Source organism: Molossus molossus, unplaced genomic scaffold (genome assembly GCF_014108415.1).
Source record: "Molossus molossus isolate mMolMol1 unplaced genomic scaffold, mMolMol1.p scaffold_m16_p_23, whole genome shotgun sequence".
Lineage (NCBI taxonomy): Eukaryota > Metazoa > Chordata > Mammalia > Chiroptera > Molossidae > Molossus > Molossus molossus.
Window position 1 is genome coordinate 25,919,899 of NW_023425359.1, and position 25,140 is coordinate 25,945,038.

At 51.0% G+C, this 25,140-nt stretch overlaps 2 protein-coding genes across 4 annotated transcripts; both read right to left on the bottom strand.

Annotated features, from left to right (window-relative positions):
• Window positions 1-335: 335 nt before the first annotated feature.
• Window positions 336-7,104, bottom strand: RABIF (RAB interacting factor). Its single transcript, XM_036277703.1, has 2 exons — window positions 6,973-7,104; window positions 336-3,381 (listed from the first exon to the last, which is right to left on the bottom strand). The coding sequence occupies exons 1-2, from the start codon at window positions 7,096-7,098 to the stop codon at window positions 3,136-3,138; spliced, it is 372 nt and encodes a 123-aa protein (XP_036133596.1). The 5' UTR covers window positions 7,099-7,104; the 3' UTR covers window positions 336-3,135.
• A 1,980-nt stretch (window positions 7,105-9,084) lies between these two features.
• On the bottom strand, window positions 9,085-24,973 carry KLHL12 (kelch like family member 12). 3 transcript variants are annotated; one of them, XM_036277424.1, is made up of 13 exons: window positions 24,849-24,973; window positions 24,273-24,412; window positions 23,428-23,661; window positions 21,434-21,587; window positions 19,893-20,110; window positions 17,128-17,277; window positions 16,773-16,887; window positions 14,956-15,062; window positions 13,996-14,191; window positions 13,150-13,308; window positions 12,244-12,342; window positions 11,381-11,567; window positions 9,085-10,525 (listed from the first exon to the last, which is right to left on the bottom strand). In XM_036277424.1, exons 3-13 carry the CDS (start codon window positions 23,620-23,622, stop codon window positions 10,399-10,401), a joined length of 1,707 nt encoding a protein of 568 aa, XP_036133317.1. In that variant the 5' UTR covers window positions 23,623-23,661; window positions 24,273-24,412; window positions 24,849-24,973; the 3' UTR covers window positions 9,085-10,398. The 3 variants fall into 3 exon arrangements, with proteins under 3 accessions (XP_036133317.1, XP_036133314.1, XP_036133316.1); XM_036277421.1 differs by lacking the exon at window positions 24,849-24,973 and having other exon boundaries at window positions 24,403-24,488; XM_036277423.1 differs by lacking the exon at window positions 24,849-24,973 and having other exon boundaries at window positions 24,273-24,477.
• Window positions 24,974-25,140: the final 167 nt, after the last annotated feature.

Below are 25,140 nucleotides of genomic sequence, written 5' to 3' on the forward strand. Positions count from 1 at the left end.
AAATGGATTTGTGTGCTACATACTAGCTAAAGTGAGGTTTATGGGTCAGCAAAGCAAAAACTCAGGCAACACAGGAGAGTCAGAAGTTGAACCTAAGTGATGGGTTATGGTTTGAACTGTATTTCTTTTACTTCCTGTAGTTTTGACAATTAACAGTTAAAACCTCGTGACAATCTCCTGTACATAAACTAACCACCTTGAGACATTGCTTTACTCAGAATATATAAATGTTTCCTTTCAGGGTTAGAAAAGGTCACCTTCCCCTTCATGCCTCTAAGGGCAGCAAGCTTACAGCTTCCCGAAGGCAGCTCCTTCTTCCTCTTGGCAGCTGAACCTTTTTCCTAACACGGAGCCAGGAAACTAAGTCAGCCACCAGACGTCCTGTCTTGTTCTGTGCTCCAGGACTGCCCTTCAGCAGCTATTATCTTCGTGATCAGGGGTCCCTGCCTCCTATTGCCGTGCTCATGGCCACAGCAGGAAAACAGGGCAGGAGTGTGTGCTTTCTGAACGCCAGGCTGCACCTTTCATCTTTCTGGCCTCACCCTGGAACAAAACCCATAAAACAAACTGGGTCACAGGCCCAGGAGCCTATGGGAATGTGAACTGATGAAAGCGTAGTGTATGAACAAATTCTTCTCAGTACTTCACAGAAGGGTCTCCATGCACACCTTCTGAATGGCAGGCCCTCCTGGGCTTCCACAGCCTGCCCTCTGGTCCCTGGTGTGTGAATGGGAGGGCACCACACTGCCCCTGCCCTGATGGCAATCCAAGGGAAGAGACACATCAGGGCAACTGGGCTGAGTGGCGTCTAAGGAAGCCGCAGATGCTGCCATTGGCCCGATTCTCCTCATCCGCATGTTCTCATGCCTGTGGCTTTCTAAGACACACAGGGATCTAATTTCCAATGTTTAAATGTCTTTATTTTTTTCAAATCAAACTAAAAGGCAAGACAACAACTTGATATTTTTGGCTACTGGGCAACAATGTTTGGCAATTCTCAAAAAAATACAAATTATCAGTAAGTATATAAAAACTTCATTAGAAATAACATAAATGCAAATCAAAACAATGAGATACTATTTTTTCTATTAAAGTGGCAAAATATTCTTCTTTTTTGAGAGAGAAACATCAATTTGTTGTTCTGCATATTGATGCATTCATTGATTCTTGTGAATGTCCTGGAGATCGAACCCACAACCTGGTGCATTTGGACAACTCTAAGCGACAGGGCCAAAGTCTTTCAATGATAATAGACACCCAGTGTCAGAAAGGTTCAGAGAAGCAAGTCTGTGTTCCCATGGAGGTAAGCAGTACAGCTGCAATCCCACTTTTTGCCCCAGGAAACAACTAGGAATGTGCGTCCAGATTTAATCACAAAGCTGCACGTTGTCACATTGTCTGTAAGGAACTAGAGACAGCCTAACAGTGGATTGTTTAAATAAACACAAATACAAGGGCACACTAAAAACAAGGCTTACATATGGGAATAGCTACATATGGGAGAAGCCAGTATGTTGTCAAATGGAAAAAGCAAGTTATAAACAAGAATAGTCTGAGCTCATGTTTGTTTTAAAAACACACGTGTATATACACACAGAAAACACATCATCACTACAATCTCTAGATGGTGGAAATACAAGGAATTAAAAAAAGTCTTTATACCCACTTTTGTACTTATCTGCAATGAATGTGTACTATTTCTGTGATTAAAAAGGGGAAGAAAAGTCAAAGCCTAATTTTAGAAAACGCTTTGCCTGCTTGGGCTGTGCTGGGAGGGGCCGCTGGCCCCAGAGGCATCTACTTGGCTTTGCTCCTTCTGACTTGAGTGGATAATGCTCACAGCTATTTTTCCGCAAAGGCCATAATCATGGCCTCTGGACCACTGGTCTGGAAAACAGCTCTCATTTCTGCCAGAGCTCAATGGGGCTCTGACCAGGGATGGAGAAAGTAGGCTGGTTGCAAAGCCATGCCCAGGCCTGCACATTAGTTGGGGAGCCCTTAGAGTGAGCCGTGGGAGAAGGGGAGCAGACAGACTGCAGAGTGCCAGGTCTCTAGTCAGTCCTGCTGCAATGCCAGGCGTCCTGGATCGAGGTGGGGTGTGGGAAGGACACCTGGACCTGGTTACACAGATCCCTTCTGGTGAGTCATTTCAGAAGAGAAGTGACAGACAGCACAGGTCCTCTGAACAGGGCTGACACGCGCTGTTCGAGCAGCCCCATGGCTGCAGCAGCAGCAGAGGCATCGGACGGGGTTAGTGTTCTGGGCTGGTGTAGATTCCACATGAACCAAAACTTCCGAGAACCACGCTCAGCAGGCCCAGTAAATGACATTACCCACGAGGAAGTCTTTCCTGAGAACAAAGGAAGCACTGACTTGTTCAGATCAGACACACCTGCAAACTCCTGGGTCATATGGCGACGGCCATTCCTCCTTCGCCCCACATCCTCCAGGAGATCCTGGGGAAAGCCCAGGCTGAGCTTTCCTTGGGGGGCTCCCGATGGGTGTGAAAATCTGAATCTCGGTACAGCTCATCAGGGTTCGAAGGGAAAAGGGGCCACACTCATCTCCACGAGAAAAGGTCTGTCAGCCGAGAGCCGAGGCGCTCACACCTGGCACAGAGGTGCCCGGCAGTGTTTCGGACGAGCAGCTCAAACACAAGAGCTTGTGAGTGCTATACTCTTAAAAAGATTAAGTTCCTGTGAAGCGAGCCACACAACAGTCACTCTCAGACACCTGTGTGCTTTCGTAAACGAGAGGAAAAGGTGGAGCTTCAACTGCGAGCACACGAGCATCACGTCATGTGTCACCGTGGCTGCAGGGGTGACGCTCTTCCAGAGCAGGCAGCGAGGGAGCCCCAGGCAGAAGAGCCCAGCAGATGGCAGCTGAGATGTGTGGACGTGTGCCAGTGTCCTAACCTGGGGGAGAGGGAGCTTAGGAGATGTGACGCAGAGTAGTAGGCGAGAGGACGCATGTGAGGATCTAGGAAGCAGGGTTAGCCTCTGCACGCTCTGCTGGACGCATCGGTGCTCATGATTAGGACACAGAAGCAGCAGCGGAACCATTACACCAGGTTAGATACCACTTCCTGTGAGCAGCAGCTCTTGTACTTGGGGTGGAGCTGAGCCCCCTCTCCTGTTACTCGTGGGAAACCCGTTCCAAGGCCACATAGAAACTCTTCCTGTCATCAAGGCAATGCCAGCCGATTGGTCCAATCTCACAGTCTGCGCAGACCAGGAATTTGATGTTGCCCACGTCCTTGGTGAAGCCCACGTTCTCAAACATGAACATGTCCTCTACCAGCCAGTGCTCCTGGAGGAGGTCGCCATCGGGGCTGCTGCCGTCAGCCAGGGCTGGCTTCTTCCTCATGGAGGGCAGAAAGAGCTGCAGGGGAGAGAACATGGAACGCTACGCTGAGTGCCCGTCACCGGCACCCCGCTCACCATGGACTCCACACGGCGCCCTCGCAAACAAAGCACGCAGGCCTATCAGGTTGCAGACGAGATGCTCCCCTCTTGCCTGTGGTCCATGCCCTGATTCGTAAGAGACACGGAAGAGGAACTCTGACCAGCTGTGGTGGTAACTTGGCTTCACTGCTATCCTGACCCTGGGCTTCAAGGTCCCACCTGCTCCTATCTCCCTGAGCTCACTGTGCTCCAGCCACACGAGCCTTCCTGCCTTCTTCAGACAGGGTAAGTCTGCTCTGCCCTCAGGTCTTGGCAAAGTCAGCTCGTTCTTGACATTCAGCTCAGAAGTAACCTCCTCAGGAAAGTTTTCCTAACCAAACGATCTGAATTAGCTTCCCATAAAGCCCACTGTATTTTTATTGTTTACTTATTTATAAGGGGGGGAGGGGGGGAGAGAGAGAGAGAGAAACATCAGTTTGTTGTTCCACTTACTGATGCATTTATGGGTTGATTCTTATATGTGCCCTCACCCAAGATTGAACCCACAGCCTTGACATATTGGGATGACGCTCTAACCAAGTAACCAACCTCACCAGGGCTCCCCAAACTCTTAACAAAATACACGGCCTCCACGTGTCAGTCTGGCATTGGCAATCAACAAAAGCAGAATGCATTCATTTATTTACTTATTTTTTTGGTACGTGCCCCTAGCAGGAACCGAACCCGGGAATCTCTGGACCGCAGGCCGACGCTCCAACCGCTGAGCCAAACCAGCTAGGGTGGCTTGAAAAATAACAAAAATAAAAAATTGGCTCTGGCTGGGCAGCTCCGTTAGTTAGAGCATTGTCCAGATACGCCAAGGTTGTGGGTTGCATCCCCAGTCAGGGCACATACAAGAATGAAGCAATGAATGAATGAGTGGAACAACAAATTGATGTTCCTCTCTCTCTTTTTTTTTTTTTGTTAATCCTCACTAGAGGATATTTTTCCAATGAATTTTAGAGAGAGTGGAAAGGAGAAAGGGAGAGAGAGAGAGAGAGACCGACAGACAGACATCCATGTGAGAGAGAGACATTGACCAGCTGCCTCCCACTTGACCCTGACCAGGGCTGGGGATGAACCTGAAACCCAGGTACATGCCCTTGACCTGAGTCGAATCCATGACCCTTTGGTCTGAGTGCCAATCTCTAACTGCTGAGCCAAACAGGCCAAGACTCACTCTCTTAAAAAACAAACAAACAAACAAACATAAAAACAGACTAACTTTAGTCCAGAAAAGTTAAAGGCTTTGGCAGAGATGCATAAGCCCCTCCCTCAATGGTACAGTGTGACTCGCCCACCATGGAGTTGCACTGTAAGTCTGGACCACGGTGCAGCTGGTGGGGCAACCCTGATGGGAAAGAGGGACCCCAACCCAGAACATCCCTACTCCCCGTCCTCCGAACACTTGGCTTATGGGAACAGGTATCTGTGCTGTGCCACCAGGGAAGCACCCGAGGACATCACAGAACAAGACAGTCCTTCCTCCTGTCATTCTCCTCAGTCCTGCTTCATCTGATGTGTAATGATGTTCTTTGTTCTACCCTCGACGGGAAAAGTTAGGGATAAAAATTCAGGTGCCAGGAAACTTGCATTCCAGTCCCAACTCTAACTTCCTGTGGATATAAATTTCCCTAACAGTATTTCTGGCCCATCCCCTGTCCTGTCAGTGTGATCACACCACAGCTTCACCTAAGGGGAGAAAATCAAAGACCACCTGAGCATTAGCCCTCAGGAAGCATCCAGCAAAGGGGCACCAGTGATCTCTGCTAGGTCCCCTTCATCTCTCGTTTGATTAGTGTCAAGGGAAATAGCAATGAACTGTTCCCTCTCTTCCCCCAGATTCCCATCTTTACAGGGGTGGGCAAAAGTAGGTTTACAGTTGTGGCTACATAAAAGTTTATTTATTTTTATTGATTTTTTTTTAGAGAGAGGCAGGGATAGAAACATGGATGTGAGAGAGAAACACTGATCGGCTGACTCCTGCATGCCCCCTACAGGGGATGGATCCCACAGCCTGGGCATGTGCCCTCACCGGGAATCCAACAGGGACCTCTCAGTCCGCGGATGATACTCAATCCACCAAGCCACACCAGCTGGGCCAGAGTTTATTCTTGTATTATTATTTATTAATTATTACATTACTTATTTGTATTACAACTGCAAGTCTACTTTGGCCCAACCCATATTCAAATCTTGCCAGACCCACAAGACTCTACATGAATGTGAGCAAGCATAATTATCTGCACAGCAGGGTCTCGGCATTCACTGCAATGCCAAGGATAACTGCTAGGGTCAGGTTTGGGGTGTAACACATGGAACACGAGGAGGTTTTCTGGATAGATTTCTAGGGTGGAAATCAATACAGTAATATCTAATTTGAGGCAGCCAACACAGTCCGAAGTCCGTTGGGATGGGAACTGCAGTCAACTCTCTGACCAGGTGTGTTAACTTTGCTTCTGGGTCCCCAGCCTGTGCCCCTAATGCTGAATGGGCTCCTCAGGGATAGATAAACACAGCTCAGTGAGATTCTATTGATGCTTCGGGTCGCATTTTCAAGAATATTTTCTTCGTAGAAAATACATTCTTTTTGTAGAAAACTTGGCAAGCATGATACAATATGGATGAGAATAGCTCCAACGGCGCGGCTCAGTGGTTGCGCACCGACCCATGCACCAGCCCCAGGCACCAGGAGGTCGCCGGTTGGACGCAGGGCACGTGCCCAGGTTTCGGGCCAAATCCCCAGTAGGGGGCGTGCAGGAGCTCTCGCTCTTCGATATTTCTCTCTGCCTCTCCGTTCCTTTCTCTCTAACAGACACGGTTCCAGTACAGGGTAAACTTGTTTGCAGTTTCCCCCCGTTTTGAGTACTTCTGGTCCACAAGTTCTGCCGCGACCCTCCCACCCAGGGGTGGAGCCTGCGCCCTGGAGCCTGGGCGCCCTGGGGATGGCCCAGGACGGCGCCCTGGGGGGACACCTGCTCCGGGAGCCTGGGGGGACACCTGCTCCGGGAGCGAGCGCCAGGTGCCCTGCTCAGGCGTCTGAATCCCCGCCCACAGGCCGACTCGGGACAGGCAGCCGGCAGCACACAGGCCTCGGGTCTGGCGGTGAGAACAGGGCGCATGTCACAGGAGGAGCCGAGGTCACAGGTGCGGGAGCGCTCAGCGCCCCGCCTCCCCCCGGGGGTGTCACCTGGCCCGCCACACGCTGTGTGCGCCTCGTGCTGGGCCAAACCCCGGGGGCCAGCGTGAGGCCCGGGGCGGGGCCCCTGCGGAGAAGCCTGGGTGACGGGCCCGCACGTGGTTGGGATTCACTTCGCGCTGTCCTGCGGCTGGTTCACCAACGCACTTTTTCCGCCTTCTCAGTCGGGGTGACGGCGGAAGGAGGGGTATTAAGGTCCGTGACTTGGAGAGAAGAGAAACCGGTTCCCAGGACCCGAGGCTCCCGCCCTGCAGTGCGGCTCGTCCCGCACCGTCCGGTCCCAGCGGCGGCTCCCGGCCCCTCCCCGACCCCCCGCCCCGGCCGCTCTACCTGCCGGCGGGAGAAGAGCGCCGTCCCCGGCTGCAGCACTCGCGAGCCGCAGCGCTGGCACAGCACCGCCTTCCGGTTCCGGCCCTCAGCCGACACCAGCTCGTTCCGCGGCGCCGCGGGTTCCATTGCCGCCGCCGCCGCCGCCGCCGCCGCCACAGCCTCGGGGCCTGGACCGCGCAGGCGCGACTCGGCCCGGTCTTGTCCAACTGCGGCGGCGCGGCTCTCGTAGAGGGCGGGGCGGACGGCCACCCCTTTCTGCGCAGGCGCCCGCTGCCCCGCCCCGCACGCTACTGCGCACGCGCAGGCACTGGAGGCGGCCTCTGAGTGGCAGGCGTCCGCGGCTTTGTGACAGGACCGGTGTCTGAGCGGCGACCAGTTCCCGTCACCCGGCTTCCCCTGTGATCGAGTCTTTCAAGTCGGCCCGACTGCGCTTCCCGAGGTTCGCACTCAGCGCCAGGAGTGCGAGGGGCGTTCCTGGCGGCGAAGAGGGAACGCGGCCCGGCTCGAGCGGCAGGAGCTCGGCGCACGCACCGCTTGGCCGCCGGGGGCCGCCGGGCCGCTCCACCCGGGCCCGCGCCGGGCATCGCTGTCCCCACGTCTCCTCTGAGCCTGGTCCCAGGGCCGGTCCCAGGACCGCCGGCGCCCGCCTGCCACCCGCCCGCCCTCCGCTCTGCCCGGGCCGTCCAGTCGCCTCTGCAGCCGCAGACCGCGCCCAAGGGCAGCGCGGAGGGCCCTCCAAGGCGACGCGGGTCGGCGGAAGGGGACCAGGCCGTGGACAGAGCAGGAGGGGCGCGGAGCCGTGGCCCGGACCCGTGCCCGAGAGGGCGAAGGCCGCAGACCCGGAGGCAGAGGTCGCGGTGCCGGGCCCCAGCCCACGCAGGGACCCGCGGGGCTTGAGAGACCAGGTGGCTTAGCATTTCCTGAGAAGTCGGCTGTTAGGCACTGTAGCTGTCCTGTGTTTTGGGATGTTCACGCGGCAAATGGAGGGGCTGGACAGGCAGACAGACAAGAGGCAAGGACATCAGGCCCCTGCCCACGACTGCGCGATGCTTACGTGACTGGGGGCAGTGGACAGGGTGTGACCCTCGGTTGTGGGTGTCATGTCAGGACTGTTGGGAACCTGGTCTGACGCTCATTCTGGGGGCCACCCATCTACCTCCCCCAGGCTGCTGCTGGTACCTATTTCTTTAAAAAAATTTTTTTCTTTATTGATTTTAGAGAGAGAGGGAGGAGGAGAAAGGGATAGAAACATTCATGAGACAGAACTTCAATTGGCTGCCTCCTGCATGCCCCCACTGGGGGTTTGGCCCATAACCCGGGCATGTGCCCCGAGACGGGGAATCGAACCAGCGACCTCTTGGTGCAGGGTCGACACTTAACCACTGAGCCACACCGGCCAAGCAGGTACCTATTTCTTAGCCGTAGTTCATTAGCAGGCACAGTCCTCTGCTAAAGAAAGATTGACAGGCTTTAGTGAACACAACTCTTTGACTCCCCCTTCCCTTTACTCTGGGAATATCTTGGATTTTTTGCATTTTAAAAATATTTACCATCTTGACCACTTTTTAACTAATTAAACCCTCAGCGGAGGATATTTTTCCATTGATGTTTTAGAATGGAAGGGATGGACATGGGAGAAACACATCAATTGGTTGCTTCCCACATGACCCCAACCCAGCCAGGGATCAAACCTGCAACCCATGTGGGAATTGAGCCCATGACCCTTCAGTTCACAGGCCCAGCTCTAACCACTGCTGAGCCACACGGGCCAGGCCTCCTGCATAGCTGTTTCTATCATGTGCCACAAACTGAAGCAAACAGAAGGGCTTGAGTGATTAAAACCCTGAAATTGAGGCGAGTACTAAATGAACCTCTTCTTGATTCCTTTTAGGTTTCCAAGGACACCCCAAGTGTGAGAGGGGGGTCAATGAATATGGCAAATTCAGATAAACATTTTCCTGGTGGGACTCCTACCTGTGTCTAACAGAAACAGTGGCGCTGGTTGGCAAACACAAGGTGAACGGGTTGACGACTCGGACCCATGGTTGCTCTCTGTGCCTGGTCCCCCAGATGTGAGGGCAGTGCTGGTTCGCCACAAACTCGCTTAAGGCATTTGAGACAGATTGTTTTTAATATTTTCTTAAAAAAATACAAAGGAAATGAACTCTTCAGATCAATTCAATTCAGGGAGGAAAACATGGAATTTCAAAGTAAAGGGAAAGTGCCTCCTTGTTCAGGGTGTCACATTCCCCCACCCACAAAGCAAGAATTTCACTCCATAACACAGGAACTCTGGTTGTCTTGATTATTCTGTCCCGGGATGAATATAATTCACTCTAAGGACAGATAGGGAACCCTCTAGTAGGAAAAGGATGAAATGTACCAAACAGCAGTAGAAACCACCCCTTACTGGAAGTATGCATTTAAAAGGATGGGGGAATGGAACAATATCAAGTAGCTGAACTTCCAGGCTGCTGCATCCCACCCCATCCCCAAATAAATAGTATGGAAATGTAACAGCATAGTAGTATCCGATTCAACAAAGAAAATCTCTCACCCCCTGGAGGCGAACCTTGCCCTAGAGCGATGAAACCTGGCAGGGAGGTAAGAGGATATGAAATCATAGGCACTCACACTGCCACACTGACTCCACCTCCGCCCACCTGACACTTGTTCACTCTGTTGTCTGGCACAGGCGCCGGAGCCCCGGTAAGCCACAGTGCAGTCCAGAGACGTGGTGAAATCAGAAGAGCCTTCAGATAACTCAGTCTTCTCGGTCACACTGCAGTGAAGGTCTAGGCTTGCTCAGTCCATCTGAGTCAGGCCACTTCACTCACTCTAAGCCCAGTTCTGATACAAGAGCTCTGTCCACACTTGGGGGTGTCACACAGCTCTCTCCCCAGCCTCAAAGTTGTGACAGGGAGCTTTCCTTTGTCTCCCTCCAGAATGGAACTATGTTGCCACTAGCTACCTGCAGACTAGGAAATGTATTCCTGGAAAACAATAATTGGATTTTATCAGGCCGACTCAAGTTGGCATCCTCCCAATCCAGATGTAAGTTGGATACTGCCCAATCTAGTAGGTTACACTCACCTTCACTCTGCAACACATGAGGGGCAACATACACATTTATCCTCCTAAACACACAGTAAGTTAGACATGACCAGAAAGTGCTGCGGAGACCAGAAGGGACCTGGCCTCATATCCACTGAGTGCATTCTCTTCCTGTGAGCGTCCATTCACCACTCAACTCGGGGACAAGTACTAGTGCGAGGGGGAGTATGTGTCAAATAAAGACCATCAGCACGGCACCGGTGCTTGTAATCACCCTGAGCACACAGTGGGAAACATTCTGGAAACGGGCCCTGATACTCCGTCAACTGGCCCGGGACTGGTCGCTAGCTCTAGATGGTGCTCCAACAGGGGTCACTTCTCCCGTAGCACACACACGCCGGCGTCACAGCGCTGGGTTCCCATGGATGTCACCACTTCCCAGCTGTCAATGATTGGGTCGTAGCACTCGATGCTGCTCAGCAGGGAGTTCCCATCATATCTGAGTGGGGAAGAAGCAAGAGGGAGATGAGTTTTCTGTTCCTCTCCAAGCACCTCCTACACCCACGCTGCTACGAAGACATCTCCCCAACCTACACCCTGTCTCCACTCAGCAGTGCAGATCGAATCACGTTGCCCTGATGTATGATGGCTCCAGAGTGTTTTTGTTTTTAAAGCCTCACCAGAGGATATTTTCCCATTTATCTTCAGATGGAGAGAAAGAGACATATTGGTGAGAGAGACACATCAGTTGGTTGCCTTCTGCATGACCCTGACCAGGGCTGGGGACGAAACTGCAACTGAGGTATGTGCCCTTGACCAGAATTGAACCCATGACTCTGGTCTATGGGCCGATGCTCTAACAGGGCTCCAGCCTGGTTTTATTTATTTTTTTTATCCTCACCCAAGGACATTTTTGCATTTATATTCAGATAGAGCAGGAGGGAGAGAAATCAAGTGGCTGCTACCCACACAACCCCAACCAGGGCCAGGGACAAACTGCAAATGAGGTACGTGCCCTTAGAGGGAACCAAACCCGGGTCTCTGGTCTGCGGGCCAGTGCTCTAACCGCTGAGCCAAACTGGCCAGGGCTCCAGCCTGGTTTTTTTTTAATCCTTACCCAAGGGCACTTTCCCATTTTTTGTTCAGATAGAGTGGGAAGGAGAGAGAATAACATCAACGTGAAAGGGACACATCGAGTGGCTGCCTCCCGCAGGACCCAACCAGGGCCGGGGACAAACCGCAAATGAGGCACGTGCCTTTAGCAGGAACCAAACCTGGGTCTCTGGACCACAGGCCAACGCTCCAACAACTGAGCAAAACCGGCCAGGGCTCCAGCCTGGTTTTAAATCCTCACCCTGCAATTGCGTAAAGTCTGCCCCGAAGCACTGTGGCCCCCACGTAGCATCGAGGGGTGGTCATGCTGGTGACAGCTGTCCAGGAGTCGGTACGGATGCTGTACACTTCAACGGAAGAAAGGTGGGCTGTGCCATCAAATCCCCCCACCACATAAATATGGTCATTCAGCAGCGCTACTCCTGCTCCTGAGAAGAAAGGTACAGCAAGTCACCATGACTGAACTGAGGCTCTGAGTTCTAAAGAAAACGTGATCACAATCCTCGGTAACTCAGGGGTGTGCACTAGAGCAGACACGCCTGAAGCAGTCAGTCAGCACAGGCTAACCATCTGTAAACCCACTGGTAGGAGTTGAAACGAGAAAAAACAAAATGGTCCTCACCTCCGCTTTCATCAATTCAGAACCCAACCCTCATTAGCAGGAAAGTGGAAAAAAGAAGGCAATGAGGGTAGGAGGAAGGAAAGGAGCTCTAACTTGGGTTCTGGAGCAGTTTTTCTCCCGTCTTAGAGCCCAGCTACTCTGTTCCAGGAAGCTTCGGTGTGTGTTAGACTATCAGCACTTGTCCATGTAAATGTGCTGAACACACAAGACTGTACTGGACGTGACAATGCAGGGAGGGGACGGGAACATAAAAAAACAAATAAACCAAGAAGGCTTCTACCCTCAAATGTCTCCTCTATTTGAAAAGCTGTTTTCATTCTCACCACAGAGGCAAGGAGGATGGAGCCTGACTCATGTTTTGCTGAAGTCCAGGTAGAGGATCTACAACTCTGACTGAGCGGGCCGGTCCTATGACTGAGCCACCGCCACACAGCACAGATGTGACAGCAGTACCACCCTCCCTGAGATCCGATGTGTCTTACCGGAGCGCTTGGTGGCCATTGGTGTAACATTAGTCCAGTGTCCTGTATGGGGATCATATTTCTCAACTGAATTTAAGATATTCAAGCCATCGTATCCTCCTGAAAGACAAAGTAGAGGCCATTCCAGAAAGAACAACAAATCCTGACGCTCATTCCCAGCCTACCTTTCTTTGAGTGTTCCAACTAATTCTTTTTTTTTGGTTAATCCTCACCTGAGGATATTTTTCCATTAATTCTTAGAGAAAGAGAGAAAAGAAAAATACCAATACCAATGCAAGAGGGACACATCGATTGGTTACCTCCCACGCAACCCCAACCAGGGCCAGGGATTGAACCTGCAACTCAGCTATATGCTCTTGACCGGAAATTGAACCCGAGATCCTGTGGTGCGTGGGCCAATGATCATCTGCTGAGCCAAACCGACCAGGGCCCTACTAATTCTTTATTTATTATTATTATTTAAAAAAAATTTTTTTTTCTTTATTGATTTTAGAGAAAGAAAGGGAGAGGGAGAGAGAGAGAGAAACATCGATGACAGAACATCAATTGCCCGCCTCCCGCATAGCCCCCACTGGGGATCGGGCCCACAACCTGGCCATATGCCCTGACCGAGAATCAAACCAGCAACCTGTTGGTGCATGGGTTGATGCTCAACCACTTAGCCACACCAGCTGGGCCTTACTAATTCTTTAATCTCAGTTCTCCCTCAAGAGTTCTAATAATCCAAAGAGAAATCTAATCGTATCCCATGTTCTGCTTCCACGAAAAGGATAATTCCAGCTAATGGAACTACACTGGGATAGACCAGGGTTTTAGTTGAAGGCTATCTAATTCTGGTAAAAAGAGATTCCCCCAAAGGCTGCCACCATTATGTCCTCTCCCATCTCTGCCTCCCGGGCTCAACACCTAGACAGTAGATCACTCCGCCGGCCACCACAAGCCCCGCGCCTTCTCGGGCTGTCTGCATGTCTCCCAGCATGCTCCACTGGTCAATGTTGGGGTCATAGCGCTCCATACTGGTGTGACGCCTGCTCCCATCAAAGCCGCCGGAAACGTAGATCATATCTGCTCAGAATAAACAGATCACAAATTCTCAGAAAGATTTCTAATCATTCTTTTCTCTAAAATTTCCCACAAGTCCTTCAAATATTTGGGAACAAACACAAAGTATTTCTAATGGAATAATTCAACTAAGACTTATTTATTATTTATTTATTTATTCCTCACCTGAGGACATTTTTGCACTTTATCTTGAGATATAGAGTGGGAGGGAGAGGAGGGGGAAGAAAGAGAGACACATTGAGTGGTTGCCACCCACACGACTCCAACCGGGGCAGGGGACAAACTACAACCGAGGTACGTGCCCTTAGCGGGAACTGAACCCGGACCTCTCTGGTCCGCAGGCTGATGCTCTAACTGCTGAGCCAAACTGGCCAGGGCTCAACTAAGTTTTATCAATAAGATAGGAAGCGTAGTCAAGACACGCACAAACGGGTTGGATGGAACCCTAAAGATTAGCTGCAGGTCCCAGGAGCCCAGAACCGACCTGCACTCAGCTGCCACCTGCCCCAGACACTGCCCCTGTGGAAGCAGTGCAGGCACCACGTGGCTCTGGCGGCACCGCTATTCCAAAGCCAGAAGGAGCACTTCACCTCACCAGCACCCTCCATGTCTCAAGCTACTGCCAAACAACGGAGGGATGAGCCCGATGCAGCCTAATTGCATGGAAACCACGCCCTGCACACAGCCTACCTCCCAAGGTGGTGGCCCCGGCAAGGCCTCGTCGGACATTCATGGGGGCTACAGAATACCAGACCCCATCTTCATCTGCTGTGTAGTCCAGACATTCCACTGTACTGAGGCGGGAACGGCCATCATAGCCACCAATGACATAGATCCGGTCATGTAAAGACACGGAGGCCACATAACGTCTCTTCCGAGTGATGCTCTGTGGATTCAGGAGAAGAAGTACAGAGCAGTTCAGTACCGCAACCTCAGGCCTCCCTCTGGCTCTCCTTCCTGTTTCTATCGGCAACTCTGCCTCCTCACTTGCCAGCAGGAACCCTTCAGGCAGTGGCTCATCCTCAGTGGCCGCCAGCTCTCTGCCTGCTGAACAAATGCCCTCTTGCTTGTGATGCCCTAACATCAAGCCTACTGCACACTGCCTCATTCCCAGCCTTTCTGATAGCTAGCGTCTCTGTCCTTTCTAGTCTACAGGGCTCTGGGCCAGAGACAGATCCTCCCACAAAGTGGAAGTTTCCCTGCACTGTTAATCAAAGGGCCAGGGTTCAACGACTGTAAAAGTTTGGAGGACTGATTGAAAGATTTCCACATTTTCTCAGAATTATTACTGTTCATTTACCACTGAAACAGAGACACACCAAGTGAGAAAGACACACTCTTCAGCTCAATTTAACACAACTTCACATCGAGCTCAGGGTAACAGAGCACGACCAGTGGAGCAGGCTGGGAGTTACAGACAGCCCAGGAAAGTGCTGAAGTAGGTGGCGGCTGACACGCCACTGCCATTTCTGATGTCTAATAGAGAGTAAGTAGTCCGCTGTCCACGGAGCACCTACTGTGCGCATGACACTGCTGTGGGGGACACTGCGCAGTGACTAGGCTTCCCCGTTTTATGGCCAGGCTATTTCTGACCTAGTGCCAGGGACCGATGACAGGTGAGTATTTCCCCACAACTGGTTCCACCCTTACTGGCAAAAAGCTCCACTCCTGAGTCTTGGGGTCATACTTCTCTACTATGTCGATGGGAGACTGTTGGCTTCCGAAGCCCCCGACCACCAGAAGTACTTCATTGGCTCCTGAGGAGACAGGGAGAAAAGGCAGGTCACTCTCCACCCCTGGCTGGTAAATGCTCACAGGGATTATAAGTAGAAACAGTTCGCCCTGGCCGGTTTGGCTCAGCGGTTGGAGCGTCGGCCTGCGGTACAGAGAGACCCGGGTTCGGTTCCCGCTAAGGGCGCGTGCCTCGGTTGCAGTTTGTCCCCGGCCCTGGTTGGTCGTGCGGGTGGCAGCCACTCGATGTGTCCCTTCACGTCGATGTTTCTCACTCTCTCTCCCTTCCTCTCTCTCCCTCCCACTCTATCTGAACAAAAAATGGAAAAATGTCCTCGAGTGAGGATAAAAAAAAAAAAAAAAAAAAAAAAAAGTAGAAACAGTTCTATACTGTCTTGTTTTACGTGGCCCAGAGACTGCATCTGAAATATAAGATTCACTGTCAGGTTGCCTAATAATGATTTCTTCTTGAAGCTCTAGCTCTTGAGAACCCAAATCTCTGAAATTTAATTTCTTGACAACAGCCTGGCAGAGCTCCCTGCCCTTCCCAGCCTGTACTTCAAAACAGGAGGGTTTTTTGGTAATGTAAGACCACTCTCCTAACCTTGCTTCAAAAAAGTTGAGAGTTGTGGCATAGGCACCAAGTGGTAAATTTTAAAAATCTCTTTTCTAGCCCGTCTGGTATGGCTCAGTGGTTGAGCCTCGACCCTGCACCAAGAGGTTGCCAGTTTGATTCCCGGTCAGGGCACATGCCCAGGTTGTGGGCCCGATCCCCAGTGGGGGGCATGCAGGAGGCGGCTAGTCGACGTTCTCTCTCATCAATATTTCCATCTCTCTCTCCCTCTCTCTAAATCAATAAAGAAAAAAACAATACCACCACTTTAAATAGCCTCTAATTGAAGATTAAATTTAAAACATCTTTTTTTCCATCAACCTTTATTTTCCCAATTTAGCCAACTAAATATGACTATGTTCCCTGTCAGTTCATCAAAACTGCCAGGTAATCATAAAATGAGGCTTTTGCCCCAGCCAGTGTGGCTCAGTGGATGGAGCGTTGTCCCGTGGACTCAGAGGTCCCGTTCAATTACTGGTCAGAGTACATGCCCGGGTTGCAGGCTTGATCCCCAGTAGGGGGCATGCAAAAGGAAGCCAAGAGATGTTTCTAACTCTCTCTCCCCTCCTCTCTCTCTCTAAAAAAAAAAATCAGTGAAAACATATTTTTAAAAAATTTTTAAAATAATTCCCTTGCCCTGGCCCGTTTGGCTCAGCGGTTGGAGCATTGGCCTGCAGACCAGAGAGTCCTGGGTTCGGTTCCCACTAGGGGTATGTACCAAAAAAAAATAAAAAATTCCCAACTCATAGACTCCAGACGCGTTGAAATAATACTTGACAATTCATATAATGCTTTCTCACACTTTATCTCAATTATCCCTCCAAACAGTTGTGTAAGATAAGGAAGAAAGCTCGGTTGGTAAAGTGACCTGTCCGAGATGGCACAATAAATAAAAGATTAAGAACAGGTTGAAATAAGGTCTTTGTATTTTTATTTTTTTCTTTTCTTTTTGTGGTACATGCCCCTAGTAGGAACCAAACCTGGGACTCTCTGGTCTGCAGGCCAATGCTCCAACTGCTGAGCCAAACTGGCCAGGGCGGTCTTTGTATTTTTTATAGAATGTTTGTTTCAACCACATCAAGCCACCTGGGAAGGGCCAGTTTTCTGCCAGATGCCAGCTCACCGAGACGAGCCCTGGTCCTGGGTCCCTGCATCTGACTGCGCAGCTCAGGCCGCAGGTGGAACTTCTTGGCTTCGTCGACGAGGTCCCTGCACTGGAGGCTGCAGCGGACAAAGGGCTGGAACACAGACAGAGCCACAGGCCAGCGCATGTTGCAAGTGTAAACAGCACGCTCATGACTGAGCTGCAATTAACTTCTTAACATAGAAACCAATTCCTAAAACTCTGTGGTTCTAGGAAGCTGCTGGTAATAACTACGCTGTGGGTTTCCAGAAATGAGTCAAGAAACTTGAGGCCATGACACCAAGCTGTGAGAGATATTCAAGGTTTGTGATCCTGTGCGCCTTCCATGACTCACCTCAGCATCTATGACGTCTGTGATGTACCGAGGGGTCAGCAGGGGCATCCGGACATACTGCAGCAGGTCAGGCAGGGCTTCTTCTCGCTCCTTCTTGGCGTGCCTCACCCAGCTGATGACGGCCTCGAAGACTGGCTCTTCAGAATCCACCTGTCAGTGCGCAGTCACAGATCTCTGCTCTGTCCATCACCCAGAGTGCTCAGCAAGGAGCCACACCCACTTTTCCTTCCTGTTCCCCACCCCCCACCACTATTTCCCATCTTCCAGAAATAGCTAGGTTCTTGGGAAAATAATCTTTTCACACATAACTGCTTATGTCCAAGAAAAAGATTACGGTTAAACTGGGTGAAAGATCTAAGATGGCTGGCTTTTCCTTCAGAATTTTCCCCACTCCTGAACTCTTCCTGGTCATTTCTGAACCTCTACGGGGCGTGGGGGAGAATCTGTTGCCCTAGTCAGAACCGGCTCTAAGAACGCGTTCACTCCCAAGTGCCGTGAACGACTTCCAGGCTTCTCTGCACCACTGTGGGGCCAGCACTAAGCCACTGTTTGCATCGGGCATCAAGACAGCACGCATAACGATCACCAGGGAACCTGGGCTGAGCCTGCACATGACAGACTGGGTCAGGTAAGACACCCTAAGAAACCAGTACTATTCCCATGAGGAGCACCGGGCATAACAACACCTGGGGCCTTCCAAAGAGCACAGAGTACAGTCCTGTGTCTCTCCCACACCAAGTGTGTTTGTCCTGATAGACACCTTTCCAAGTGTGACAGCACCTACATAAAGAAACCATTCTGGCCCTGGCCGGTTTGGCTCAGCGGTTAGAGCGTTGGCCTGTGGTCTGGATAGGCCCGGGTTCGGTTTCCGCTAACGGCACATACCTCAGTTGCAATTTGTCCCTGGCCCTGGTTGGGTTGTGTGGGTGGCAACCACTCGATGTGTCCCTTTCATGTTGATGTTTCTCTCTCTCTCTCCCTCCCACTCTATCTGAACAAAATACCAAAAAATGTCCTCGGATGAGGATTAAAAAAAAAAGAAAAGAAACCATTCTGTGAACTTTCCCTAAGAACTGAAAATACAGAAAATGTTCCAAATGTCCACTCATTCGATGGCTTTCCAAAAACCTACAGAGTGCTAGGCACTGTGCTGGAGGCTGGTTAACAGTGTTGACAAGTCAGACATGACCCAGATCTTAAGTGGGATGACCACTGTTAAAGCAGAAAGGAACAATCCTGTTTGTAGCTACACACGGCACAGGAGCCAGTGGTCGTGACACAGAAACTCATGAGACTTCTTCATTCCAGCCCGGGGTCAAGGGAGGCCTCCCAGTACATGCAAGAGATCAGTTTGTCAGGGAGGATGCAAGAGCCCTCCGACCAGACAGATAAGCATAGCACAAACCTAGAGCTACCAGCCCTGTGTGGCAGCTGCATTTACATTAATTAAGTTAAACCCCAAACTCAGCTTCTCTCTAGTCACACTTCAAGTGCTCCAGTGGCGAGTGAGCTGAACAGCTCAGACACGGGTCCTTTCCCTCTTCACAGGGTACTGTGTTCAAGGCCTGTCCCAGAGCGAAGCACTGACCACCTGGGGAATGAGGGGCTGGTGCAGTGGAATGGATGGGGGAGGGGTGGGGATGCCAGTGTAAAAGCAGCTGCAGAAGCCAAGGAGGGCCAGTCACAGCGCCAGAGACGGTTTTACTCCTAGAGCAACTGGGAACCATGAAAAGGGTCCAAGCAGGCCAGTGATCAGATCACCACGACTGTAAAGACCACTCTGAGGACCATGGGTACAGCAGTTCAGAAGAGCCCAGAGCCGGGAGCCCTTTGAATGGAGGAGCCACTAATGTCTAGGAACCCATTAATTTAAAATTAATTTTTAATTACTATTCAAGGAGAGTAAGAGGGGAAATAAATGAACTCAGCCTTCTTGGAGAATCGAATTCTTCTAACTGGGGGAACAAAACCAACCATGCAGCTCTGCTAGGAGACAAAGGCTGGGCTTGTTGACATCGACCGGCTCTATGCTGGATTTCTCACAAATCTTGTATGTACGTGTAATAAAAACTGCACAGAAGTAGCGGAACTACGACTGAGGATTGGGACTGCAGGGCTCCGCACTGAACGGTGCCTTACTGCCCAGGTCACAAGCCCCTTCCTCCCATACTCTCGTCCCCCACACAGCACTCAGGACCTGGCTCCTGCTCACGGTCTCCAACCGTTGTCCCCTTCTCCTCGATCTGATTTAAATCTAGGTTTACTCTTCTTTCTTCTACACAACGTCCTCACTGTGAACAGGCTCATTTTCTCATCACATCCCACGATAGTCATTTTTGTTTTCTGTCATCTCTGCCACTGCACTGTGACTTCCCTGAAAACAACAACTGTATCTTGTTTCTGGATCCACAGACCCTGGCACATGGACTGCTCTGTTGCAGATATTCGAAATAGGTGTTTGTAAGATAAGTGAATAGGTAACAGAGAAATCCACTTTCTTTCCAATTTCTGCTTCATCCACTCTGGAGAGCAGTGGTCGTTAACCACTGGGACCATACACTTCATTCAGGAAGATGGTGAACTCCTTCCCATAAACATGCAAATAAATTTGGCATATAATTTCAGGGGAATTTCATAAAACCTGTGGAGTCACCATGGACAGCTAATTAAGAACCGTGCTATGGACACAACAACTCCACCTTGCTTCTCCCATGTGCTATAATGGCCCATGCTGAAGAAGCCCCAGTCCAAAGCCAGAGCTGTACCTGAATCTCATCGCACTTGATGAGCTTTTCCACCTCCTCCTGACTGAGGAGGATGAATTCTTCGTGCTGCACCACTTCAGGGAAGTGCTTCTGGCTGAAAACCTCAGCGGCCTGCATCAGGTCGACACAGCTGTGGGTTTCGGCGAAGTCCCGGATACCCAGGCAATTGGAAGGGTCCAGCTGACTTTCTAAGAACTCGCAGCAGGCTTGCTTCACACCTAGGACAGACACACGGACACGGACACGTGGGGCACTGAGCAGGGGTGCGCTGGGCTTTATTCTTGATCACATCTTATCTACACAGAGGCAGAGAAGCCCTGGTTCAAAACCTACAGACCAGATCAGACAGTTTACGCTTAAGGAACTCAGATCCTACACCGTGCTCTGTGTGGTGGGACCTTGACAGGCCTTTGCGCCAGTCTCTGCTCCAGCTTTGCGCAAGCTCGGCAGACACAGGCCATTAGCAAAACTGCCGATAAGACTTCTGAGGCCCTGGCCGGTTTGACCCAGCGGTTAGAGTGTCGGCCTGCAGTCCGGAGAGATCCGGGTTCGGTTCCCACTAAGGGTATGTACCTCGGTTGCAGTTTGTCCCTGGCCTTGGTTGGGTTGTGCAGGTGGCAGCCACTCGATGTGTCCCTTTCACGTCGATGTTTCTCTCTCTCTCTCTCCCTTCCACTCTATCTGAACAAAAGAAATGGAAAAATGTCCTCGGGTGAGGACGACAACAACAACAAAAAGACTGCTGAGGATCAGGCTGGGAAACTGATTCTGATTCAGCACAATGTACCTAATTTCTACTCTACACGACAATGTCCTCGTAAGTTGCATGAGTGTGAGCCCACTACTCTGCATACCTGGAATTAATGTAATATCGAACGTCAACTGTGATTGAAAAAAAAATTTTAAATTTACTAAAAGACTCCAGCGAAGAAAAGTAGGATACTGGTATTTGTCTCCTATTTCTCGACCTGGGAAAATCACAGCATGAACCTAATTCATGGCTGTGCAGTGATGAAAACCATCACTGTTCCAACCGGGCGTGAAAGTGAAAACAGAAACCTCACTGGAGGCGGAGAAAGCAGACTGGCCCTGGAAGGGGCTTCATCGCTAATTCTGTGAAAACTTGACATCTTCATTTTTGTGTGTCAGGTTTTTAATACAGTTTACATGGTTCAGAAAATTAAAGGTACAAAGGATTTCCCATGAACAGTCCCCCTCGCCTCCCTACTCCCCTGGGCACCTTGCCTCCTCTACGTGGCAACGAACAGCATCGGGCCCCTGTCATCTTGCAGGGGCACTGTGTGCGTGAAAATGCACCTGTCGTCTCCTCCTTCATTCTTCTGAGAACAGAACAGGTGCGAATGGTCTGGAGCCAAGCACTCACATCAGGAGCGGCCCTGTCTTACACCTGACACCCGATCTCTGTGCCACGGGCAGTCAGTGTGAGTGCCTGCTCTCTCCATCGGCTCATGGTGAAGTTGACACCCTTTGTTTAAAACGTGCCAGGGCCACCCTGGCACGAACAACAGTGACACCAGTACCTTTCAGCTGGAGCAGACAGGCTGCAGGGAGCAGTTCCTGCACGTTCTCCACTGTCACATGCACCGTTTCTGTGTACACGAAGTCCAGCAGGATTTCCATGGTAGAGGCTGTTAAACCCTGGATATCGACATAGGGTTTCCCCTTCTCTGAAAGCTGGAAATTCAAAGGGTGTGAAATACTGGTGGTTATAATTCCCCAAGATAAAGGTAGCACCTCATAATCAAGAGCCTGAAGGGATGTTAATAATATTAACTGAAGCCTGGCTGGTCTGGCTCAGTGGTTGAGGGTCAACCCAGAAGTTGCACCAAGAAGTTGCTGGTTTGATTCCTGGTCAGGACATGCCGGGTTGTGGGTTGGATCCCCAGTGGGGGGCATGCAGGAGGCGGCCAGTCGATGTTCTCTCTCTCTCTCCCTCTCACTTCCTCTCTCTAAAATACCAATAAAGACATTAAAAAATAATAACTGAATACACATCTTCTAAAAGGCATGGTCTGCTCTGTTTGATTTGTATAAAGCAAACATGGCACATGTCTGTCAGTGCTCCAATGGGGAAAGAACTGTATGTAACCCAAGAGCACAGTGAGGTGACATCTTGGAGTATCATTTAAAAAAAAAAAGGTTTTGATTCTAGAGAGAGAGAAAGAAACATTAATGAGAGAGAAACATCAAGGTCCTCCTGCATGCCTCCTACTGGGCAGAGCCCGCAACCCAGGCATATGCCCGGGCTGGGATTCGAACCGGCGACCTTCCGGAGCACCAGTCGACACTTGATGACTGAGTCACACAGGCCGGGCTGGACTATCAATTTCAGCAGCGAATAGTCTGAGCACTGCTTTGTACTGGGACCACAGATGCAGCGCAGAGCAGGATGCGGCAGCGCCGTGAACGCTACGCTCGTGCCCGTGAACTTTCAAGGTAAAACTCAACATTGTAACGTGACTTCATGCTTGCAGAGGACCCTGTGGGTTATAGCTCTAGACCTCCATGGGGCAGGTGTGTTCCCCTGACCCATGCTGCCTGTTCGTTAGACCCTTTCAGCCCTGCCATGTGGAGGACGTCTACGTAAGGTCCCTTAATAAACACTGATAACGACAGAGTCGCCAGCTTCTTTGTTTGGTCTCTCGGTCCAGGGAGATTTCCCCAGCAGTGCTCTCCTCTGCTCAGCTTTCTAAGAACACCTGTTCCATCCAGCCGCCTCCTGCACGTGCTGAGTGTTCTCGATCACTGACAGCCTTCCTCAAACTTCGTGAGCACTGCCCTGTCTCTGGTCAAGCCAGCTTCTTCCCAGCCCCTCTGTTAACTGCTGATGCCCAGGTCAGCATCTGTCCACGAGAGACTCATACACATGCACAGTCACTCGAGTCCTCTTCCTCTCACTGGGAATCACTTCACAGTCCACACTGGCAGAGTGAATGCTGACCCCACTCCTGGTCGTTCTCTCCCTCCCTACTTCCCACCAGTACTCATTTTAAAATATTAAACTCTAGAAGGACGAAAACAGGAAAGCATTTAAAAAGCAGTAAATAAGCCCTGGCTGATGTGGACTGAGCGTCATCCCGTGGACTGAGGTTCTGGTTCGATCCCCGGTCAAGGCACATGCCCAAGTTGTGCGTTCGATCCCTGCTGGGGGTGTGCAGGAGGCAGCCCATTGATGTTTCTTTCTCACATCAATGTTTCTTTCTCTCTCTCCCTTCTTCTCTCTCTAAAAAAATCAATAAAAACATATTTTTAAAAAGCAGTAATTAAAACTGAAAGCTGACATTAGTGTGTTTCATCTCATGCTAGACATTATTCTAAGCAATTTGCGGGTAATTTTCCCAAGTAACTGTTACAATAACAATGCTATTATGTATGACTTCATCCCAAATTTAAGGTGAATTAATAAGGCATAGCAAGTGGCTGATTGTGCCAGAGCCTGCCCACTGACCACCATCCTGTCAAACTTCTCCTTTTATTCAGTGCTATGAAACCACCACCAGGGTGTGTGTCTTACCTCACTGGTGAACATGGCACAGAAGTAGTCGCTGCAGGCAGCCAGCACGATCCGATGGGCAGGGAAGTCCTTCTGCTCCACCCTCAGAGTCACATCACACAGGGTGTTGCTCTTCCTGAGGGAGTTCATTGAATTGAGGATGGACTTGGCATGTGTGTTTGTCATGATGTCTTTGGGGGCCATAATGCCTCCCATTAAGCAATGTGGAGACACAAGGAAAGGGGTCCTCGGTTTCTGGAAATACAAGAAGAAAAAACAATAAGCGTATTCAAAGGACTGGAGAAATGGAACATTTCCAAGTAGCTTTACAAATGAAGGAGGCTTCCTTGGAGTCAAACATGGAACAGAGAGCACACCTATCCCTGGCACCACCACAATCCAGCCACTAACTGTCCCAAGTAGGAATGATCTCCCCGTCTCTGAATCCCAATAGAGTGCCCCTGTCCCCTGCTACTCGTCATCAACACTCAACTGCACTGTACATAGAAACTATCAGGCTCTGCCCACCTTCACAGGCTGTTGTCTGAAATGATGTGATGTAAAAATAAAATTGCTTAAATGTGTGTATCACTATACTGAACATCCATAAGTAGATTAAATGGGTATTTAGAGAGTGATCTGTAGTATGTATATATATATATATGTGTGTATATATATATATATATATATTTTGTCATAGCAGGTGTAAGAAATTTGTAGTGAATGAATGCAAAAAGAAGTGTGTATTCAACTTAGGGCAGTACAGCCAGAGTCAGTGAAAATAACGTTTTTTCTAAAAAAATATGCAGAGAATGATCTGTGAAGACTTCCAAATACACCTGACCCAGTGAGGACACAGCACCTACCCTAAGCAACGGAAACCAAGCAAGCTGGTCTGTGCACTTTCACTGGATTAAGCTACTGCAGTTCTACAGAAGGGTCTTCCCCTCTACGTCACTAGTAGACGTCCATCAACACCAGCAAATCGGTACTTGCAGAAGTTCTTCTACACGAAGAATCAGAAAAGAGCCTCATTAGGACAGGCACTGCCCAGGTCCTGCCGGTCGTCACTCGCATGCATCCGTCGAACGAGCTCAGCAACCCGTCACATCACCCTAAGAAGTGCTTTCTGGGTTGTTGACAGGCTGGAGCCACTTCTTTTTCTTTAACAACAACTTCCGGGGAATGAAACGGGTGGTTATTGAGAGACTATCTGGTTTGGCATCCCGTCCAACATTTTCCGAAAAGATTCAAGGGAAAGTAAAACCACAAGACTCCACGACCCACCACCGCGAGGTCTGAGCCGCGAACAGGGTCCCGGGCGGGCCCGCGGCCGGCACCCCGGGCGCCCCAGCGCGGCGGGCCGGGCGCAGCGCCACCGCGCACGTCTCCCAACCCGGTGCGACTCCGCGAGGCCGCAGGTCGGGGCCACGCGCACTCACCGTGAGGACCGCGGGGGCCCACCGGCCTCGGCCCGCACCGGGCTGCGCCGTTTCAGGGTCCAGCTGGTCACACCCCCCAGAACGTCCCAGACCACGGAGCGGGGGTCGCGCCGCGGGCGCCTCGGGAACCGCTCCGCCCAGGCGGGGGAGGCGGCGGCCCGACGAACCCGGGCGGCGCCGCGGAGGCCCGGGGCTGAGCCGAGTCCCGCCGCTCGGCGCCGCGGAGGCGGACAGCGCGGGGCAGGCCCGCCGTGGGGGGAGGGCAGGCCCGCCGGGTGGGGAGGGCGGGCGG

Coding starts and splice junctions, on each gene's coding strand:
- RABIF (XM_036277703.1), bottom strand. CDS start 7,098: ATGGAACCCGCGGCGCCGCGGAACGAGCTGGTGTCGGCTGAGGGCCGG. Junction 3,382..6,972: donor CGCTCTTCTCCCGCCGGCAG/GTAGAGCGGCCG, acceptor TCTCCCCTGCAG/CTCTTTCTGCCCTCCATGAG.
- KLHL12 (XM_036277421.1), bottom strand. CDS start 24,483: ATGCGAGTGACGACCGGCAGGACCTGGGCAGTGCCTGTCCTAATGAGG. Junction 17,278..19,892: donor TCAAGTGCGATGAGATTCAG/GTACAGCTCTGG, acceptor GCGCACTGACAG/GTGGATTCTGAAGAGCCAGT. Junction 13,309..13,995: donor CGGGGCCACCACCTTGGGAG/GTAGGCTGTGTG, acceptor TATTCTGAGCAG/ATATGATCTACGTTTCCGGC.